General features: G+C 33.9%; 2 protein-coding genes and 1 long non-coding RNA gene across 6 annotated transcripts in view; 2 read left to right on the top strand and 1 right to left on the bottom strand.

Moving 5' to 3' along the window:
* Window positions 1–4,153, top strand: part of LOC107464916 (uncharacterized) — a 13,801-nt gene extending 9,648 nt beyond the window's left edge. Inside the window, exon 6 of one of the 2 annotated variants that reach the window (XR_008006172.1) lies at window positions 3,956–4,153. This is a non-coding gene — a long non-coding RNA (uncharacterized LOC107464916). Of the gene's footprint in view, window positions 1–3,704; window positions 3,825–3,955 lie in introns of those variants that run through there. The other variant, XR_008006173.1, reaches the window with a different exon arrangement.
* A 1,737-nt stretch (window positions 4,154–5,890) lies between these two features.
* LOC107465077 (pentatricopeptide repeat-containing protein At2g20710, mitochondrial-like) lies at window positions 5,891–9,540 on the top strand. Its single transcript, XM_016084060.1, has 3 exons — window positions 5,891–5,899; window positions 6,075–6,190; window positions 8,622–9,540. The coding sequence occupies exons 1-3, from the start codon at window positions 5,891–5,893 to the stop codon at window positions 9,538–9,540; spliced, it is 1,044 nt and encodes a 347-aa protein (XP_015939546.1).
* Window positions 9,541–10,384: 844 nt separating this feature from the next.
* LOC107464833 (endo-1,3;1,4-beta-D-glucanase) lies at window positions 10,385–21,325 on the bottom strand. 3 transcript variants are annotated; one of them, XM_052253593.1, is made up of 8 exons: window positions 20,990–21,325; window positions 20,872–20,893; window positions 20,485–20,611; window positions 20,293–20,383; window positions 20,006–20,095; window positions 19,562–19,662; window positions 18,810–18,946; window positions 10,385–10,528 (listed from the first exon to the last, which is right to left on the bottom strand). In XM_052253593.1, the coding sequence occupies exons 1-8, from the start codon at window positions 21,135–21,137 to the stop codon at window positions 10,504–10,506; spliced, it is 741 nt and encodes a 246-aa protein (XP_052109553.1). In that variant the 5' UTR covers window positions 21,138–21,325; the 3' UTR covers window positions 10,385–10,503. The 3 variants fall into 3 exon arrangements, with proteins under 3 accessions (XP_052109553.1, XP_052109556.1, XP_015939280.1); XM_052253596.1 differs by lacking the exon at window positions 10,385–10,528 and adding an exon at window positions 12,050–12,077 and having other exon boundaries at window positions 20,990–21,324; XM_016083794.3 differs by lacking the exon at window positions 10,385–10,528 and having other exon boundaries at window positions 18,625–18,946; window positions 20,990–21,322.
* Between the last annotated feature and the right edge of the window lie 959 nt (window positions 21,326–22,284).

Genomic DNA, 22,284 nt, shown 5'->3' on the forward strand with positions numbered 1-22,284 from the left:
TTTTAATGATTTTATATTTTTATGTTACTGTTTAAAATATTATTTTAATATAATTTTTTAATATTATAAAAAAGTTTTGCATAATAATTAATTTTATTAAATAAAAAATACTCATATATTTTATATTTATATATTTTATATTTAGTTATTTAAGAATAAAAGATTTTGTTGACATTTAAAGTATTGTGTATTAAAGTATTGTTATTTAAAGTATTTATTTATGTACTAGGATATTCTATATTTATTAGAGTCTATCAATGCTCTTGTTTTATATTAGCCTTTGATTTTCATCTAATAAAATCTAATGGTCTATATAAATGTGACTCATTCAATAAGCACATAATGATTGAACTCATTTTAGATAATCCCTATCTCAATAACCTAAATTAACTATAGAAATCAACGCAAGTTGGCATAAATGAATAAAAATTTGTGTCTTTTAATTATTTTTTTTAGATTCGGTACTTATTGAAAAATAAAAATAAAACTTACTTATTTAGGAGGAGGATGCCTATTTTATCTCTATAGTATCTAAAAAATTAGTCATTAAATTTTCAATCTAATGATTACTCTGGTACAAATAAAAAAAAATTAACTAAAAAGAGAGGAATTGTGAACTGTCGGTCTCTTTTGCAGCCCACACGCGTCAATTCTCAATGCTACCACGTGCGTTCATCATATGAAGAATTAACTTTGGTTCATCGCCAGAGTATTAATTAGCCTTATGTTTTTCGGCAAACTTTTGGGTGCCCATAAGTTTGTGTCAAAATGGTCGAAGTTATTTTTGAAGTTATTTTTTTTATCGTAAGTTTTAAATATTTAAACAGTTTAACTATGTATTTAAGTATTTTTTATTATTATATTAATTAACTTGATCCAAACTCAATAAAAATTATTTTTATTATATATATATATTTTTTAATAACGTAAAATATATCATTCTTTATTTTTATTTTTATCTTTTTTTTTGTTTTTTTTTCTTCCTCTTTTTCTTTTAAATTTATGCATGTAGGTTTTTCTTCTTCTCCTCTCGTCTTCCTCCTTCTTCTTTGTTATCGTCATCATTAACAACACTAATATTTTACTAATATTTTTATTGGTTCTAATTTTCTCTAGTGTCATCATTAAATAATTTTGGTTCATTTTTTAGTTTATTTCTGTTCATTTGTGAATTAATTGAGGTTAACTTGATGCTGCTGATAAGTATTGACCAAATTTTTTATTCCTTAAGTAATTTCGATTTATTTTTTAGTTTAATTGAGATTTATTTGAATTCAGAAATAAATTGTATGTGTTTTTGTTAATAATTAAGTCTTCTTGACTACTTGTTCAAAACTAAACTAATTTCAATTCATTTGTGTGTTAATTGAGGTTCATGATACTGTTGATAAGTATTAACCAAATTTTTTATTCTTTAAATAATTTTGGTTCATTTCTTAGTTTATTTGATATTCATTTAGATCCAGAAATGAATTCGATGTGTTTGTGTTAATTGAACTTCACTTGATGTGTTTGTGTTAATTGAACTTCACATGCTGCTAATAAGTATTGACCAAATTTTTTAGCAAAGAAGAATGAAATTATTCATTATTACTTTGTTCAATTGCATTAGATTCCACTTTATTCAATTCAATTAGTTCAGATTTGAACAAACAGTAAAAAAAATTCAATCATCAACAAAAACACATCAAATTCATTTCTGGATCTAAATGAACATCAATTAAACTAAGAAATAAACCGAAATTACTTAAGAAATAAAAAAATTGGTCAATATTTATAAGCAGCATCAAGTGAATCTCAATTAACATATAAATGAATCGAAATAAATTAAGAAATGGACCAAAATTATTTAATGATGACAACAGGAAAAATTAGAATTAATAAAGATGTTTGCAAAATGTTATTAGTGATGACAATAATGAAAAAGGAAAAGAAAAAAAAGAAGACGCAAGAAGAAGAACCTGTGTGAGTGAATTTAGAAGAAGAGGAGGTGGAGGGGGAGAAGAAGAAAAAGAAGAAAGAGGAGGAGAATGAGAAGAAAACAAAGAAAGAGAAGGAAATGAAGAAGGAGAAAGAAAAGGAGGCGCATGATTTAAAAAGTTATAATAATTTTATTAGATTTGGTTAAATATTTTACTTGAATATAAAGCTTTATTGATATATAAATTAGGTAAATATATATAGACATCATAACATGCACTATGATTTTATTTAGTAATAATAGATGTTTTTTTTGGGGAAAAAAACGCGACTAGAGTTCAAACAAAAGAAAATTAGAGATGAACAAGACACCTTTCTTGAATCATCGTTAAGTAAAGAAATAGACATGAAGTCCAAAATATTGAAAGTGTCCCTTATTTGCAAGATTATCTGTAGGGCTGGCAATATATACTCTACTCGTAGGTACTCAATGCGGATCAACCCGTTTGGGTAAGGTTGTCTACCTGACCCGCTGCGAGTAGGGTAGGGTAGAGTACGGGTTCAAGGTATGTTATATAATATATATGTAAAGGTTATGTATGTAGCAAGGTTCAGAAAATCGGTTTGAACCGGTCGGTCGAACCGGTTGAATCGTGAACCGTGAAGAAAGACGATTCGAACAAACAGCAAAACCGCAAAATCCAAACACCAGAGTCGGGCCGTTGAATCGGCCGAGAATTGGTCGGTTGAACCGAACCGTCACCCGGCCAGTTTTTTGAATGCGCGTCCAAACGCTGTCGTTTCAATCTCTCTCGGTAACTCCATATGTCCAGAATCCCAGATCCAGCATCCAATTTGCCCTAACTCCATCCTCCCAATCTCATCGTCCCTCACCTCTGTCCCTCACCTCCATTCAGCACTTCAACCACCGCCTTGTGCCGCCGCCGTCGCGACAGGGCTTGCTCCCTTTTCCTCCATCGCGCAGCAGCCATTGCAAGCTTCCTCCCCTTCCACCCGCAGCCATCCTGGGAAACGTCGAAGCCTCCGTCGCGCAGCCACGCTGCCGTCGTCCTTAGATCTGTTGGTAACTCGGTTCAAAGGTGCTCTACCACTGCTCCTTGTCTTGGTCACTCGGCGTCTTTGTCAGTCTGTCTTCCTCTTGCATCCTCTGTTGAAGGCGTCTTCGAGCTTCCAAGTAATTTTTTGAACTGTGAACTGAAGGCGTTTTGGTCACTCTGCTCCTTGTCTCTGTCCCTCGTTACAATGATTGTTTGATTGAATAACTGTTGCATGTCTCTGTCTCCCTAATGAGTATGATTTAATAATTGTTTGAATCTATGGAGCTCTGTGAACTGAAGTCACTGAAGTCTAATATACTGATAATCTGATACAGTGATACTGAACTGTGAAGTGTGAAGGCTGTGAAGCTCTGTGAAATGTGAACTGAACTGTGAACTTTGTTTAATAATTGTTGTTTACTGAACTGATTTTTCTTTTACTAAATTGGATTTTGTTATTTGTTGAATAATTGTGAATAATTTTAAATAATTTTGGATGTTGTTTGTTGTGATTTGTGAACTTGAGATTATTGTTAAGTTGATATGTTGTTCTTGACCTTTTGATAATTTGTTAATTTTATAAATTGTTCTTGTTATGGTTTGCTGTTCTTGATTTGATAAATTGTTCATGTTATTAATGTTGATTTGATAAATTATTCATGTTATTGATCTTAATTTGATAAATTGTTCATGATATTGATCTTAATTAATTGTTCTTGTTATTAGGAAGAGAATGGAATTGAGGTATATCAATCTACATGTAGCTATAAATTGAAAAGAGGACACTCACTGGGCAGAGCTCCTTTGTTTCTTCATTAAATGTTTTTTTGGTTTTTTGATGCAACACCTGAGATTAAGAATTGAATGGAAGATGAGCAATATTGAGTTTCTTTTCGTTTGTTTGTTTGAATATGAATTCAAGATTCTATAAAATTAATTTTTACTAGAAATCCTACAGCTTGCTCAATATGTTTCAGTTCCTCCCAGGCTGAACCAACATACTGTGCATGACAGATTCAGGTTATGATATAAATATGGAATAGAAGGAATGGTCTCAAATGGTTGATTGGTGCTCACCTTATCAGTGGCCTCAATACACCATCTCTATAATTCACCCAATCCTGCCTTTACATACTTTCTATTGCTAAATGAACAACACTTATGACGCAACAGAAGACTGGCAGTGATCAAATTAAATACATCAAAATGTTAGTATTCTCTATGCAGCAATTTGACATGTAATATGAAGATGGTGAATAATTGAATGGTTTGTGATTGATTATTTATTTATTTTTTTGTTATTTGACTTTTGTGTTTGTATTTGGATGAGATTATAATATTATGGTTGATGTAATACTTTTAATTTGGATAACATTTTAAAGATTATATTAGTCTATAATTATATTTTTGTGTGTTTATTTATTATTTTTTTATAAAACGATTTTTTCAGTTTAACCACGGTCGAACCGGTTGAACTTATAAACCAGTGAACCAGTAGCTAGAACAGTTCGATGACCGATTCGTTTTTCAGAACCTTGGTATGTAGTGAAGAAAGTGAGTGTTGAACTCACAATCTTCCTCTTATAAAAGCGTAAAATAACCACTAAACTAGTTGATGCTTATATTATTTGTAATTTTATGTTAGATTTCTTTAATATTTTATTATCTTTAATTTTAATTTGAACTTAATTTTTTATTTTCTATTTTATTAATATGTATAAAATTTAGAATAGTTAAATTTTATATTTTTGTTTAAATTTTTTTATTTTTTTATGGGTAGGATCGGATAGGGTAGGGTTTAGAACTTTAGAGTGCAGGTAGGGTTAGGGTTGAGAAATTTTCAACCCACTAATAAGATAAAATAGAATTTTATAAAAGTTTTCTACCTACGAATAAAATTAGGGTAGAGTCCAAACCCTATCCTAATTTACCCATTACCAGCCCTAATTATTATGTTAACTTTTTGATAAATCTATTATATTCAAACTTTCCAATCACGAGTTAGTTTTAAATGGAGAAAGATAAAGTGTATCAACATATCATTCAAGTCAATAGTCGTAGCGTGAGTATCTATTCTGCTGTGCATATATATATATTTAGATTAATTTGATTCATAATATTTTAAATATTTTATTTTTTATCTCCAAAAATTTTAAATGAATATTATTTTACAATAAAAAAGTTTTAATATAGAGGTTGAAGGATCGCCGATGTTTGTATTATTCAGCAAGCTTAAAAAATGTAGACACAATTTGGTGGCATGGCAGAAAAATTGGTCTACTAATTCGAAGAAAAATATTGCTGAATTAAACTCAAAGCTGAATGCAGAGAAGGATAAAGGTGCAAGGGCTAACACTATTATGATTCAGGTCTTAGAGGCGAAACTAGAAGATGAATATGAGAGGGAGGAAAGATTCTGGAAAGAAAAAGTCAGGGTGCAGTAGTTGCAGTGGGGTGATAAGAATACAAAATTTTTTCATGCCAAATTTCATATGCGGAACAGGAAAAACAAGTTGCACAGACTGAAAAGTGATTCGGGTGAGGTTGGTACTAATCCAGAACAAATAGCTACTATTGCACAGCAATATTTTGAAAATCTATTTACTACTTCTAAACCAAAGGAACTGATTGAGGAGCTGGAGGGGTTGACTAGAAGGGTAGATAACAATACCAATCGAATGCTAACTAGACCAGTCTCGGATCAAGAAATCAAAGATGCAGTTTTTTCTATTAATCCTCTCGCAGCACCTGGAGATAATGGATTCAGTGCAAAATTCTATCAGTTTTTCTAGGACACTATTAAAAGGGATGTTCTTAATGCTGTTCATAGTTTCTTAGAGGGAGGGAAGATGCTCAGAGCCTTCAATCATACACACATATGCTTAATTCCTAAAGACCCCAACATTAGCAAAATGAACCAGGTGAGGCCAATCAGTCTTAGTAATATTTTTTTATAAAATTATCTCTAAAATTCTTGTGCATAGATTACAACATACTATGAACAGAATTATTAGCGATAATCAAAGTACGTTTATAAAGGGCCGACTCATTAGTGATAATGTATTGATTGCTCACGAATTTATGCACTTCTTGAAGAATAAGAGGTTTGGGGATGAACAACTAGCGCTGAAAGTATATATGAGCAAAGCCTACGACCGGGTTGAATGGAAATTCGTTTGGGCTATTATGGAGAAATTGGGTTTTTGTAGAAGGTGGGTGGAGTGGATGAAGGAATGTGTAACGATCGTTTCCTACTCTGTTGCTGTGGAAGGACAACCTCATGGTTATTTTAAGCCATGTAGGGGATTGTGACAAGGCGACCCCCTTTTCCCATATCTATTCTTATTCTGTGTAGAGGGACTCTCCCATTTGCTCTACAGAGGAGAACAGAGAAATGAGATTACTGGAATTCGTTTGAACTACAGATGTCCTTACATTACTCATCTATTCTTTTCAGATGACTCAATTATATTAGGTAAGACAACACCCCAAGTATGTGCTAACATAGCCAAGATCCTACAATCTTATAGTGAGGTGAGTGGACAAGTGGTTAATTTACAAAAGTCATCCTTATTTTTCAGCAAAATTACCAATCCTAAAACTCGAAAGACTTTATCTGATATTCTCAACATTCTCCATGTTGGGAACCAAGATAAATATTTGGGTTTGCCCTTAGTGATACAAAGATCAAAGAAAGCAACCTTCAATTATATTAAGGATTGGGTGGTGAAGAAATTACAGCACTGGAAAAAATCCCTCTTATCAGCCAGCGGCAGAGAAACATTGATAAAAGTCGTAGCCACTGCCATTCTGATATATACGTTGGGGTGTTTCAAGCTGCCTGAGACTCTTATTGAGGAAATGCAGCGTATGATAATGAGATTCTGGTGGGAACAAAAGAAGAATGAAAGAAGGAAACACTGGATTGGTTGGGATATAATCTGTAGACCTCATACTCAAGGGGGATTGAATTTCAAGGATTTAAAAGCCTTTAATCTAGCTATGCTAGGAAAACAAGGCTGGAGAATCATTTTTCGACCTCACTCTCTATTGAGCAAAGTTCTAAAAAGCAGATATTTTAAATACACTTCCTTTCTAAGGGCATAGACAGGCTACAATCCGTCATGGGGGTGGCGCAATATTTTGGAAGGGCAGAAAATTCTCGAAGAAGGCTGTCTATGGAGGATAGGAGGAGGTGAAAAAGTCAGGGTCTTTGAGGATAAATGGTTAAAACAGGTGGATCCTACTTCAATTCATAACAATACTACTGCCAACAACCAAATTGAATGGGTCTCACAACTAATATATCACAATAAACAATGGCGAAGAGACATTATAGAAGCAACATTTTCAACCAGACATTGCACAAATTATTCTACAAACTCTAATAAACGAAGGGGAAGATTTGCTAACCTGGCCAGCAGAGCGAAATGGACAGTACTCTGTTCAATCTAGTTACACCTATGCCTTTAGAATGCTCCACGATCCACCGGAACTGCTACCTAAAAATTGTCAGCAGAAACAAATGTGGCGAGCTCTTTGGAGGATCCAATGCCCTCCCAAAGTAAAAAATTTCCTCTGACATGCTCTTCACAACGGTCTTCTAGTGCGGTGGAATTTGAACCACCGATTCCCAACAGTTTTGCCACAATGCCCTAGATGTCCAAATCCTTCGGAATCGGTGACCCACTCCTTGGCCTCTTGCTCTCACTCAAGACAGATATGGTGTTTGGCAAAGATCCAACCATCAGAAATGGATGGAGATGACGACATATTCTGGAAATGGTGGGTGCATGTGAGTGGAAGGATGATGAGAGAAGATGGAGGAAACAGAAAAATAGCAAAGATGGCTTTCACCCTCTGGCAAATATGAAAAGTACGTAATATGAAGATCTTCGAAGATAAGAACTTCTCACCTTTTGAAGTTTTCTCCATAGCAGATAAGATGGAAGAGGAATTTGCTACAAGGACATTACATGGATGAAGTAACTATTGAGTTCTTAGTCTCGGTTGTTTTAAAAATAAGTTAAGTGGAAATACCTTAGTAAAGTAAGTTAAGTGAGAGTACCTTAGTCTCGGTTGTTTTAAAGTAAGTTAAATGGGAGTACCCTGTTTTGGTTTTCTTTTATTGTGTTGTCCAAAGTTGGACCAATTCTATTTGTTGCTTAATCTTCCAATTAATAATATTATATTCTATCTTTGAAAAAAAATAACAATGTAAATGACATAGAGATAACAACCTTATTATTAAGTCGTACTTTCTTCCGTGTGTTTAAAAAATATAACCAAAATCTTATTATAACACTTTCTCTTCATAATTTCTTTCGAGAACGTTTTTAGTAGTTATCCTTTAATTAATTAATATCGCTTCGAATTTTGAACTTTAACCACTCTAATCTTCTAAGTTCTAACAAGCAGTATTATATATAGTTGATCATTCAGTCTAATTCAACTTTGGGTTATTTCATGAACTCTATGCAATCTCCTAACCAAATGCCAATTACATTTATATCTTCCAACAGATGCGTTAATACATGGAAGCCTGCATACAGAGGAGGTTCAATGAGCTGGAGGCTCTGAAGAAAATCATATAGGAAAGAATAGGGTGACAATGATTTATCAGGCCTGATAAACATTGAAAAGGGTTACGATTCTCGAGCAGTGGGTTCAGGATTGCGGAACTCTTAGCTACGATAAACTGCTAGTCGTTATCAAGCAACTTAGGTCACGCAAAAGATATAAAATCGCCCTCGAGGTATCATTTTGGATGTCTGAGAAAGGATACTCTGAACCTGGATCTGCAGATTTTAGTTTAAGACTGAACTTGATTGCAAAGGCCAAGGGAATAGAAGAAGCTAAATCTTATTTTGATATCATTCCGAAATACTCAAGAGCTGCAGAATGTTACAGCTCTCATCTTAATTGCTATGCTCAAGTTAGGTATGTGGATAAAGCTGAAAAGATCATGCTGCAGATGAAACATTTGGGTTTCACAAGGTCTACTTTGGCAAGAAATACTTTGCTTAATCTCTACTATCAAACACAAAACTTTGACAAAGTGAAAATTTTGTTGCTTGAAATGAAGGAAGAGGGTATTCAATTCAATAGATTTATATTTGTCACCTTGATTAACACATATGTGGCCAAATCTGATATAGAGGGAATCGGCAAACTTCTTGCACAGTTAGAAGATGATCCATCGTATTCCCAACATGCGGATTGGTGGAGTGTTTATTCTGTGGTAGCCAATTGTTATGGAAAACTCGGGCTTCGTGATAAAGCTTTTAACGTTTTAAAGAAATCAGAGGAGCGCCTGAGTTCTACAATCTGGAAAGAGGCATTTCCTTACCTTGTGACTCAATATGCAACAATAGGGAAGAAAGAAGAAGTGATGAGGTTGTGGAATATTTATAAGATGGATGGGAAGTTACTTAAAAGAGACTATTATTCAGCTGTAATAAGTTCATTTCTCAAGTTGGATGACATTGAACTTGCAAAGAGTATCTTTGAGGAGTGGGAATCTAGAAACCGGTATTTCAAAAATTTCGTTATTCCAAACTGATGATAGCAGCTTACAACAGAAAGGGCAATATGGAGGAAGCTGAAGCCATTGTTAATAGGACAATCATGAAGGGAGGAAAGCCAAATTTATGGACTTGGTCAGGGCTCTTGCTTGGATATATTCCACAAAGAAATTTTCCGATGGTTGTTCGATGTATGAAAGAGGCAGTTTCTATCTGTGAAGTGGGGGTGTAAGTGGAGGCCACTACCGGAATCCTTAGTTGCCATTTTTCAGTACTTAAAATTTAATGGAGATATGGAGGAGGCAGAGGATTTGATAAGGTTACTCAGCAGCAAGAATATTGTCTCCCTTGATGTTCATAACAAGCTGATGAGTTGGATTAAAGATGTGGAATTAAATGATGATAATTGATCTTATTGATCCTAATTATACTCTAACAACTTCTATGGTATTCCTTTGTTCTTGATTTCACAATATAACGTACGTCTTTAACCATTTATTAAATTTAGTAACATGTTATATAATTCAAAAAAGGGGGGATGAGTAACAAATACATCTCTTCCAAGAATAACTTGGTAATTACATCAGGTAATGCCAAAGTTTTGAAAACCGAACCGATCATTAAATTATTTTAGTTATTAGTTTATTGGTTTAATTGATTTAATTGTAATTGGACTAAAATAACCGTTTTATAATAAAATAATAAATAAAATATAAATAAACACATTAAAATATAATTATAATCTAATATAAACTTTAAAATATCATCTAAATTAAAAATACTACATCAATAAAAATATTATAATTTCATCCAAGTACAAATTCAAAAGTCAAATAACAAAAAATATTCAATAGAAGATAATCATAATATTAGATTATTAGTCTATGATTATATATTATTTATTGGATATGAATCAAGAATTTATTCTTAGATATTAATGTAGTACAAACCAGCAATCAGAATCGAAAATATGAAGCCTGAATAACCGTAAGAGAGTTCTGTTAAATTCTTGAACAAAGCACCCTCCTGCACAATATATAACAAGCTTAAATCATTTAGTAATGGAGTAACACTGTGTCTGTGGTGCATGTATCCTCTAAACCCAAATATAAGATACATTTTATCAGCAGTATAATTTTTTCAACTATAATATTAAATATATTTTATGATATTATTCAGTCATTTATAGAACTATAACTATTGAAAAATTAATTTTGTAAAATTTGAAGTTACATAAAACAAAACCAAATAGCAAACACACAAAAATTAATAAATTTTTCATTCAATGATTCAAAATTATCAAATGCACACAAAATCAGTAGTTTCCAGACAATTTTGTGTATGGCGGTTTTTAACATTGACCCGACCTGCAGAGATGTCTGATTCACAGTCCAACTAGATGGTCTAGTCTAATTTTCAGAACCATGGGTAATAGTTTTTATTATTGAAGATATTAGTAATAAAATAATGGAAGGAAGGAGTTGTTGTGGTTCATTATCTTCAACTATAAATATAGCACAATGAATTCTTATTTTTCATCAACATACAAAACACAAAAGCAACAAAGCATTTCTCTTAGCTTCGTGTGTGTATGGTTTTTTAGTTTTGAGTGAGTTTTTTTGTAAAATAACGAGTGTAATATTATAGAGAGTATGTGATAAAATTTTGAGAGTTGTGAGTGATACACATTAGAATTTGATTATACTCTCTAGTACTCACTAAATACTACTAATTGTAGTAAGAGTTTTACTGTGGTACACTATATTGTAATTATCCTTAATATAGTGGATATTTTTTGGAGTGCTAGCTTGTGGTTTTTTGCCCTGTTCATTTTGGAGATTTTTTCACTTTAAAATATTGATGTTACTCTCTCTTCCTTAACATATTTTATTGGCATATTGATTCCATCACTCTCCACGTAAATATTTGGCTCGCCTCCACCCCGATTCTGTCTTATCTCTAACATGTGGTATCAGAGCCACTTAAGTTTAAGGGGAAGGTTCAATTCTTTGAATGCTCTGTGGTTGCAACTTTGTCTAATCTTCCATATTAGAAATTTTTTTTATCTTGATATAAGATATCGGTCCAAAATTTTGAAATAGAGAAATTTGACGGTTTCAATAATTTCCAGCTATGGAAATGACAGGTGCAAGCTTTGCTAGATTAGCAAGGCATAGCAAAGGCGTTGGACGGATTAATAGAATTGTCGAAGACATTGTCTGGTGATAAAAGGCAGATACAATGGCAAAATCAAGAAGTACAATCCATTTATGCCTAATAGACAATGTGTTGCGAGAGGTAATGGATGAAAAAAAAATTGCTGATTCATTATGGAAGACCTTGGATAAAAAATATTCTCTCAAGACCTTGTCCAACAAGCTATACCAAAGGAAGAGATTGTATAGATTTAAATATTCAAGAGATAAATTTATGAGAGTCCACATATATGACTTTAATCGGATGATATCCGATGTTGCTAGGAATAAATGTCGAAGATGTTGATCAAGTTGTGATCTTGTTCACGTCATTATCTCGTCATATGATAATTTCCGTGATACCATGTTATATGGTAGATCTGAAATCACAGTGCAAAATATTAAAGATGCACTATTGACAAAAGAACATCAGAAATTATTATCTAGATCCACTACAGAGAGGTCGCAGTCAAGAAAGAGAGTTCACAAGCTCAAGCAAGAGTATATCGAAGTCAAAGTTTCAAAAGCAAAAATCTATAAAGTAATTCCATTGTCACCAATTAAGACACATTATAAGATATTGCCCACAAAAAAAGGAGAAATCAAAGAATTCTGCATCATAATAATTGATGATTCTGAAGATAGTGATGCTGGTTCTGCTCTAACCATATTCACTGGTAACTACGAAAACGAGTGGATCCTGGATTCTGGTGCATCATTTCACATGTCACCTAACAAAGATATTTTTATTTCCTACAAAAATAGGGATGGAAGTGTCTGACTAGAAGATAACCAATTAATTCCAGTGGTAGGTGAAGAACAAGTCAAAATCAAATCAGATGATGCGACCAATATATTGCTTCATGCATGACATGTACTGAAATTGGGCAGAAATCTAATCTCACTAAGTGTCATAGTTAAAAATGGTTACAAATTCATAGGCAAGGGAGATTTCTTGAAGATATTCAAAGGTTTGATGGTGGTGATGAAAGGAAGGTTACATGGAGGGATCTACATATTGCAGAAAAGCATAGTAAGCGGAAATGCTGTTGTTCTATCCTCTGAAGAGAATGATAATGATGCTACACGATTGTGGCACATGAAACTTGGTCACGTGAGTGAGAAAGGAATGTCCATACTTGCTAATAGAGGCTTGTTAAAAGGCTTGAAGGATGCAAATTTGGTTTATGTGAAAATTGTGTCTTTGAAAAACAAAAACGAGAAAAGTTTAGCACTGAAAACCATAATAACAAGGGGATATTAGAGTACATCCACTCAGATGTATGGAGTCCTGCCCCTGTCAACTCTCTAGGTGGAGCTCGATATATTCTTACACTAATTAATGATTATTCCAGAAAAGTTTGGGTTTATTTCCTGAAGAAAAAAGATGAAGTGTTTGAAAGATTCAACCAATGGAAAGCCATGGTCGAGAAAATAACCGGGCAGTCAATCAAGTGACGAAGAACTAACAATCGCGGAAAATTTTGTAGTCAAGAATTCATAGAGTACTGCAGAGATAATGGTATAGTAAGACACTATATTGTACCAGGAACACCACAGTAAAATGGAGTTGCAGAATGAATGAACAAAATACTTCTAGAACATGCACAATACATGCGAATCAATATTGGTCTTCCAAAATTATTTTGGGATGAGGCAGTCAATACTGCTGCATACTTGATTAACCAATCTCTATCAACTGCAATTGATCTGAAAATTCCACAAGAGGTATGGTCCATTTGACCCGTTAAATATTCTGATTTGAAGGTATTTGGTTGCCTTGCATATGTCCATGTGAGTGATGGTAAACTTGAGACGAGGGTAAGAAGGTGCATATTTCTAAGGTATGTGTAAGAACTGTAACTAAAATCGACCGTTTACGTAATATAAAATAATAATTTAATTTCTAAGAATTGGTTCAAAAAATTAGACATCTTAATTTAAAAATTTAACGGTAAAATTTGAATTCAATGAATTTTTCTGAGTAAAAAAATGTATCTTTTGCGAAAAGTTTTTGTGAAAATGCGTACCGGTGCTTAAGTCGGCAGTACCGGCTTTAGTCTGTCCAGTATTACGTATTGAGAAAAATAAAATTTTAAAAATTTAATTTATTGTTTTGGAAAGACAAAAAAATCATTTAGAATTAAAAGTCGGACACTAATATTAAAGGTTTGGACTCAAAGTAGGCCAGACGGCATAAAAACATTAACGAGTTAGACCGGACCCAAGTTGGGCCCAAGTTTAACATATATAAACACCCTTTAATGAGCATTCAGCTCATTTCTACCCTAGTTTGAAGAAAGGGGCGCTAAAATGAAGAGAGGAAGAGAGATTGAGATTTCACTATTCATCTCCTCCTTCTTTTGGCCATATCTTGAGCTACGGAGTTCCGATTGACGAGCCGTTTGCGATCACGCGAAGCTCTCGTTGAGTTTGTCATTTCTAACTAAGTTTTCTTGGTAACAAACTCTTTCTCTAGCTCCAATTTTCTTCCCTAGTCTAAAACTCGAAAATAGCTTTGGAATTTTGAGTTTCTTTGTGTTTTTGTTGTTTAGGTGTAATCTAGCTTGGGTGAGTAGTAAGTTTTACCCCAAAACTCATTAGAAAAGGTAAGATATCACTAAACCCCTATGTTTAGTTGTATGTCATAAACACTAGCTTTTATTCTTGTTGTTCTTCATGTTATAGAGTGTTCTTGGTATTGTTTGGTATTGAGTGAAGGCTTGGAAAGCTTGTGGTGAAGTGATTTTGTGCGTGGAGAATAGTTGGCCAATGTATGGTTTTGATTTCCTTTATGTAATATGTAATGTTTCGTAAATCTTAGGCTAGTGAACCGTAAGATAGGATTGAATTGATGATAATTGATGATGATTGTAATGTTGATAAGGGGTATGATGGTTATTGGTGTTAATGATATATTATGATGTTGGTTGATGTTGATGAGTGTTTATGATGATTGTGGTAATATGAATGTTGATAATGATTGCTAATGTTGAGGTTAATTAATGAGAAGTATGAATATTGATGTTGATGACAAGTGGTGAATGATGTGAGTTTTATGAGGTTAAATTTGAGGAATAAAGACTATGATGGATTTGGTTAACGTTAGATATTGTTTGGTGATGATTATTGATGTTGATAAGAATTTGTATTAGTTGTTGATGTTGTTGTTGGTTAATGATGATTATGGATTTTGATAATACATTGTGGAATACTTTGATGGTTTAAGGAGGTGATATGTTGTTGAGATGAATGAAAGTGTGTGGATATGTGTGGAATGACTTGAGTGCTGTTTTGGGTTATGAACTCTTGGTTTAGGGTTAAGGATTTGGAAATTTTAAGGGTTTGTGCTTTTTGGGTAAAAACTTATTTTTAACCAATTTTGACGGATTATAACTTGAGTCTCGGGTTTTAAAATTGAGTGATTTTTGTTTCAAATTAAAGATGATTTAAAGATCTTTAAAATGATAGAAAGTTTGAGGAAAATAGAATTTTGTAGAGGAAGTTATGAACATCAAAAGTTAGAGTCAAAAATCTGAATTCTGTGATTTTGCAGAAAATTTGGAAATCTGACATGTGTCCCCACGCACACCTCTATGTGTACGCACAGAACAGAGCAGGTGTTTCAAGTTGTATGTACGCACAACATCATGCGTACGCACGGGTCGGAAAAGCCTTCTGGTGCGTGCGTACGCACACGGCCCTATGTATACGCACATGCCCTATTTTTCACATAAAACCCTTTTTTTAACTGTTTTACCTTTTCGGCAAGCTTGTAAACTTTCATGACACTTGTTTAAAACCTTTTTGCTAGTATTTAGACCTCGAATCAAGGGAGAACACAATAAGTAAATTAAAAAGGGATATTTTGGTTATAAGTTTAAAGCCAGTGACATAGGTTTTAGAAGGTTTGTAGATGAAATTGGTGAATGTTGAGTTGTGAAGTATTCGTCGAAGAGATTTTGAGAAATGAGAATGCTTAGGATGGATTTGAGAAATTGAAAAGTAATGATTTTTATGATGAGGTTGAATCTTGAAAAGGAATGATGAGCTTATTAGTTGTTAAAAGTGTGCCAAACACTATATCCTTCGAAAGATAGTGTGCATGGCACTATATCCTTGGTATTAAATTATGATTGATAACCTTTTCTGCTGGAAGAGTGTGTCAGACGCTATATCCTCAGAATGATGCATGCAAGTGTGTCAGGCACTATATCCTCGGAACAAAAGCGTGCCAGGCGCTATATCCTCGGACGTGGCTAAAAGGCGACATCCGAAAGAATGTGTCGGGTTGGCAATTACGGACTGACAAGTGATATCACGAGCCATTAGGACAGGCATTCATTATATGTATCTTCTATCTGTTTTTATGCTTTGTCTAATTTCAATTGTGCCTAAATGTATCATATGCCTACTTGTTAATTGTTCTACTTGTTGTATATGTACTTTACTTGTGCTTTACTTGTTTGCATTACTTGTGCTTTCTACTGGCTTTGAGGAGGATCAGTAAGTGGTGGCGATGGGATCGCACGAAGGGTAGGTTGGCGAAGGCTGTGGGACAGCGGTGACTAATTACTTAGAAATCCCCTAAGTTAGAATACTCTAACTATGGTTTATATTTTATAGTTCGTTAAGCTTGAATCTCTGTTCGATGTGAAGTTCTAGGATTGCCTTTAGCGTCCCGAAACCTTATATCTTATATATTAACCATACTGAGAACCTCCGGTTCTCATACCATATGTTGTTGTTATTTTTCAGATGCAAGTTGTAACCCACCTCGGTGAGTTGCGGGATGGTGACAGAGCAGAGGATCTTTTGATATCTATTTGTATTTTGGTTATTATGTTGAAGTTCTCTCATTTTTGTTATTATACTCTGTTGCCTTAGAGGCTTACTTTGAGAGATAGGTTGTTGCTGTTTTAAATTTTAAAACTCTGTTGTATTCAGTTTGACAGAGAGAAGCGACAAATTCATAAGCCAAAAAGATATCAAGATTCATCTTCTTCTATATTTGACTCAGCAGAGGCACATTCTATAACTTTCGCATTGGCTATGGCAGATGACGTGGTAGGAAATGAACCAAACTCTTGTCATGAAGCAATTCACAGCATGGAATCAAAGCAGTGACTAACCGCAATGAAAGAAGAGATTGAGTCTCTTAATAAAAATCAGACATGGGAGCTAGTAGAATTTTCAGAGGGAAAAAGAGTAATTGGATGCAAATAGATCTTCAAAAGAAAGGAAGGGATTCCTGGAGTTGAACCGCTATGGTTCAAGGCAAGACTGGTAGCAAATGGCTTTACTCAGAAGGAGGGTATTGACTTTAATAAAGTATTTTCTCATGTTGTGAAACATAGATCTATTCGAGTCCTATTAGCTACTGTAAGTACGTTTGACCTGGAGCTAGAGTAACTTGATGTGAAAACAATAGTGAGCTAGAGGAAACGATTTACATGTGTCAACCAGAAGAATTTACTGATCCTGGGAAGAAAGAACGTGTCTGTTTGCTGAAGAAGTCATTGTATGGTTTAAAGCAATTCCCAAGGCAATGGAATAAGAAGTTTGATGCATTTATGATTAATATTGGTTACAACGAAAACCAATATGATAATTGCATATATTCTAAGGAGCTTCCAGATGGTTCAAGGATTTATCTGTTGATATATATTGATGATATGCTAATAACAACTAACAATAAAGCTGAAATTAGCATGTTGAAAACCCAACTAGGAAAGAAATTTGAGATGAAGAACTTAGGCGCAGAAAGGAGAATTCTGGGAATGGAAATTTATAGGGAGAGGCATCTTAGCAGGCTATGGTTGACGCAAAAAATTATATTATAGAGGTGCTACAATGCTTCAATATGGACCGGGTTAAACCAGTTGGTACTCCATTAGTTGCTCACTTTAAGCTATCCTCAAAGGATTGTCCGAAAACTGAGAAGGACGTAGAGCACATGTCTCATATACCATACTCTAATGTTGTTGGCAGTCACATGTATGCCATAGGGTGCACTAGACCAAATATTTCACAAGCTGTAAGTGTAGTAAGCAGGTTTATGAGCAATCCTAAAAAGGTACATTAGAAGGATGTGAAATGAATTATGCCTGATAAAAAGAAGTCGTTGTCAGGCTATATCTATATAGTCTTTGCATGTACTATTAGCTGGAAGGCAATATTGCAATCTACGGTGGTATTATCGACAACTAAAGCTGAGTATATGACCTTGACTAAGGTTGTTAAAGAAAGTATTTGGGTACCAAGTCTTTTGGATAGCCTTGGATTAAATTTAGATGTACCAATTATACATTGTGATAGCAAAAGTACTATTCACTTGGCTAAAAACCTAAAAACCTAATTTATCATGAAAAGACTAAGCACGTTGACATCCAACTTTATTTTGTCAGAGAAATAATTAACAATAGTACTAATGCAATTCAAAAAATAGCTACAACTGAGAATCGAGCAACATGATGACCAAATTGTTGTCGATTGACAAGTTTAAGCATCGCTTGAACTTGGTTAATGTTTGCAGAAATCAAAGACAAATGACAATTCAAGTCAATGTGGAGAACTATTAATAATAACTTGCATTATCAATTCACCGAAAGCAAAGTGATTGAAGCAGGTGAAATGGAGTAGTTTTTATACTCTCTAGTACTCACTAGATACTACTAATTGTAGTATAAGAATGTCTTATTGTGGTACGCTATATTATAATTATCTTTAATATAATTGATATTTTTCAAAGTGTTGGCCTGTGGTTTTTTCCTTCATTCATTTTAAAGATTTTTTTACGTTAAAATATTGGTGTTACTCTCTCTCTTCCTTGACCTATTTTATTGGCATATTGATTCCGTCACTCTCCATGTAAATTATTTGGCTTGCTTCCGATCCGACTCTGTCTTATCCCTAACACAGTTAAGATAATTCATGAAAGCTAAATATAGGTACATAAATGTAGCAACATGATGATGCATGTTCCACAATACACTATAATACTAAGCATTTATTTTTTATAGTAAACTAGTGCTATGAGAAATGAGGAGCAGCATTATAAATCCATTATAAGTTTCTTCACAGAATGATGTGAGATTTAATTATTTTCTCACTTGAGATGTTTATCAAACCAGACAAGCAAATCCTGATGGGCTTCCTCTGCAGCCTTCACGGCCACTGCATCTTCGGTGTCGTACCTCACACTCCAACCATGTGATACTTTGGGAAACACTTTCACATAACTCGCAACCTGCAAGAGGAGACAGAACCAAAACATACACATATACACAAAATATCAGCTACCAAATTAGTCACCTATATATAATAAATGTTGAAATAAAAAATACACATTGAAAATAAGTTAAAAAAACACATGTACACAAATAAAACAAAGATTTGCTGCATATAGAGAGGAGATTCCTTCTTGTGTACCAGAAATTCAAAGACCAAGAAAAACAATTACTTTCTCAATTATATTGCATGGAGAGATCCGAAGTTATAAATATTGAGAATCGAATGCCAATTCTTATCACAGAAACTTTCCTTAGCGCGTTCTGTTGTGTAGATCATATGTTTTCAACATTCAGAAGGACAAGATAGTGACAATGATTGTTTCAGACAATAGGGAGAAAACAGAAGAGGGGTATAAAACTGAAATTTGAACAAAAACTAATTAGGGATAGATGCATCATTTCCCACTTGTTCTCACCAGTCCGAAGCCCCAAAAAGATAAATAAAGGAGAAGAAAGAACATAAAATTTTGAAACTGAAAAATACACAAAAAAGTGCCACTAGCAATAAGTCATAAAGGTAATCTGAAAATGATGGAAAATACACCACAAAAGAAATGAAAGTATCATCTCACCCCAGGTTTAGCAGCAAGCACTTCTTCAAATTGTTTTAGAAGCTCTGGAGGAGACATTTTGTCAATCTCAGCTCCAAGTACAGCAATTGGTATATCAACACCTGAAAGATCCGCCATTGACTTAGAATTCAAAGATCCCATTCGCTGCTTCCAAAAAACAGCTTGCAATTGCTCCTTGTATCTTAATGTAAACAGAAAGACCAATGACAAGTTTATCGAGTATAAATGTAATGCTGGCATTTGAAGCACATTCCATCATGATGAGTCATTTCAGGTCATTCCGACAAAAGTTTCGTCCACTCCCCAGAAGCCTTTTCAAATTTCAAGTATTCATAAAGTAGGGGTGGACAAACAAGGATACTAAATCATTCTTCATTAGAAGAGGACAAATTTTCCCCGGACAAGTAAGTGCAAATCCAGAATCAGAGCATTGAAAATTCTTACCCTTGATGTCATCTAGAGTGACAAATGAAGGATGTAACAGCACAGCACCCTGGATAAGTCTGTTTTTTGCGAGTTCAACCACAACTTTAGCTGAAAAAAGGAAGAAAATAAGTACATCCTTCGAGTTTGATTACCAATTTAGTATCATACTTCTGTTTAAAACTGGAAATTAAATTGGAATTACACTTAGGAGAGATGAGACTACTACAATGTTATTAACAAAAGGAATAAAAATAATAATAAATGAAAAAAAGCATACCAAAATAAGTGGAATGAGAGGCACTTACCACCCCAACAAAATCCAACAGCCCCAATAGCAGACACACCTTTAGCTTTTAATGCTTCAATCAAGGGTTTCGAAGCTTCAAATCCTTTGTCCTATTAATAAAAAGAATGGCATAAATTTACTTAAAATAATACAGCTATAGGAAACGAATTTTACAGAACCAAGTGTGATAATTCATAGAGTAAGAGCTAACCGCTCCATTATCTTTCAACCAAACAGGTAAAGGCCTGGCAGAATTGTCAGGATTATAGGGATCACCATGGAAGAAATCAGGAACGACCACATAATAGCCAGCAGCTGCAACCTTGTCAGCAAGTTTCCTTAACAAGCAGACAAAAACTACACATATTATCATAATCATAATATATAAGAGAAATGCTAGAGAATCATCAAAATTTACTGTTTTATCAATCCAAATTTTTTAGTGTACTAATTCAACAACGTACTTTAGCCTACACTTTTAAAATTGATGGCTAATTGATGACCAAAAAATTTCTCGTATATATATATGCATGACGCTATGCCAAGAGAGAGGGAGAGAGAAAACAAAAAGGGGCAAGACTAGAGAATAAAGGAATACCTTAAATTTGGGGCTTCAAATCCTGCAATGCAAAGCAAAAGGAGCATATTATTAAGTTAAAAAGATGAAGTTGAATGAACTGAAGAGAAGAATTAGTAAAGCATGAGGAGGTGCTTGCCATAAATATCGGAGACAAGGAGAAGGGCGCGGTTGGAGTGAGGGGAGCCATTGAAATAGGTGCGGAGACCGGCGAGGTTGTCAACGTGGCCGGCGCCTCCGGTGGGATTAAGAGTTGGTGGGTTTGAGCAGCATTCTGGGCCTGACATTGTTCTATCGCTCACTCAATTTTGGAGGAGCTTTTCTGCTTCTGAATTCTAATATCTACTTATTATAGAGGGTGAATTTTTTGGTGCTTACAAAATTTTTGACTGATTACCTAGAACAGCGATAGAATAAAATGGAATATACTTGCTTTTTTTTAAAAAAAAATTCTCTTAGTAAATGTTTAGCAGCCTAAGAGAGACCTTTATAAAATTAAAAGGGAAGAGGTAGGATCTGAACCGAAAAGGTGGAAGCCTGGAAGGTGTAACTGTGTGAGTTTGTGAATGAAAAAGACAAAAAGAATACACGTGGTTGCGTTAGCGCTAACGTCCAACGTAACACATTGTTGTGGAAAATTTGTCCTCAAATTTTTTTTTTATGAAGTTTGATTTTTCAGCTCATTTTTTTGGATATGTAAATTTTGTGGGTATTATGCATGGTTTTAAAAATAAGTGGTGTTAGACATGAATGTGGAAATAATTTTTTTTGAATTATGAATCAAAGAAAATGGACTGTTCAATTTTTTTATTAAAAAACTAGAAATATAAATCGAACAGTCCGATTTGTGTGGGAGAAAAAATCGGAGGGTTCAATTTGTATTTTTAAATTTTTGTTATTTTAAAAACACAAATCGGACAGTCCGATTTGTGTACTGCAAATTTTTAAAATTTTTAAAATATAAATTGGAGGGTCCGATTTGCTCTTGATATCACAACTGTGTAAAATACACATATACTCCATAAGTGTGTCCTACACTATTCATCCTTCCATATCTAAATTAAAAAGTGAATTTTTTATTATTTAATTTTTTTTTACATATTTTTTTGTTTCACTTAACAAAAAATTATAAAAAAATTAGAGTAAAGGACATTTTCGTCCCTGACCTTTTTTTTTGCGGACATTTTCGTCCTCAAACAATGGAAAATACATTAAAGCTCCTGACCGTTGAAAAATGTGGACATTTGTGTCCCTCCGTTGATTTACTCCGTTTCCACTCAACGGAAAAGGCTGAGGTGGCACGTAACGGAGGCCACGTGGCTTTGGGGCAAAAAGTTATAGGACATATCCCTGGAGATGAAAACGACGCCGTTTCGTCTCCTCCCCCAATCAACACAGTTGAATCCCCATATACAATACCCAGAAGACCCATAG

Source organism: Arachis duranensis, chromosome 1, assembly GCF_000817695.3.
Source record: "Arachis duranensis cultivar V14167 chromosome 1, aradu.V14167.gnm2.J7QH, whole genome shotgun sequence".
In the NCBI taxonomy this organism is placed as follows: domain Eukaryota; kingdom Viridiplantae; phylum Streptophyta; class Magnoliopsida; order Fabales; family Fabaceae; genus Arachis; species Arachis duranensis.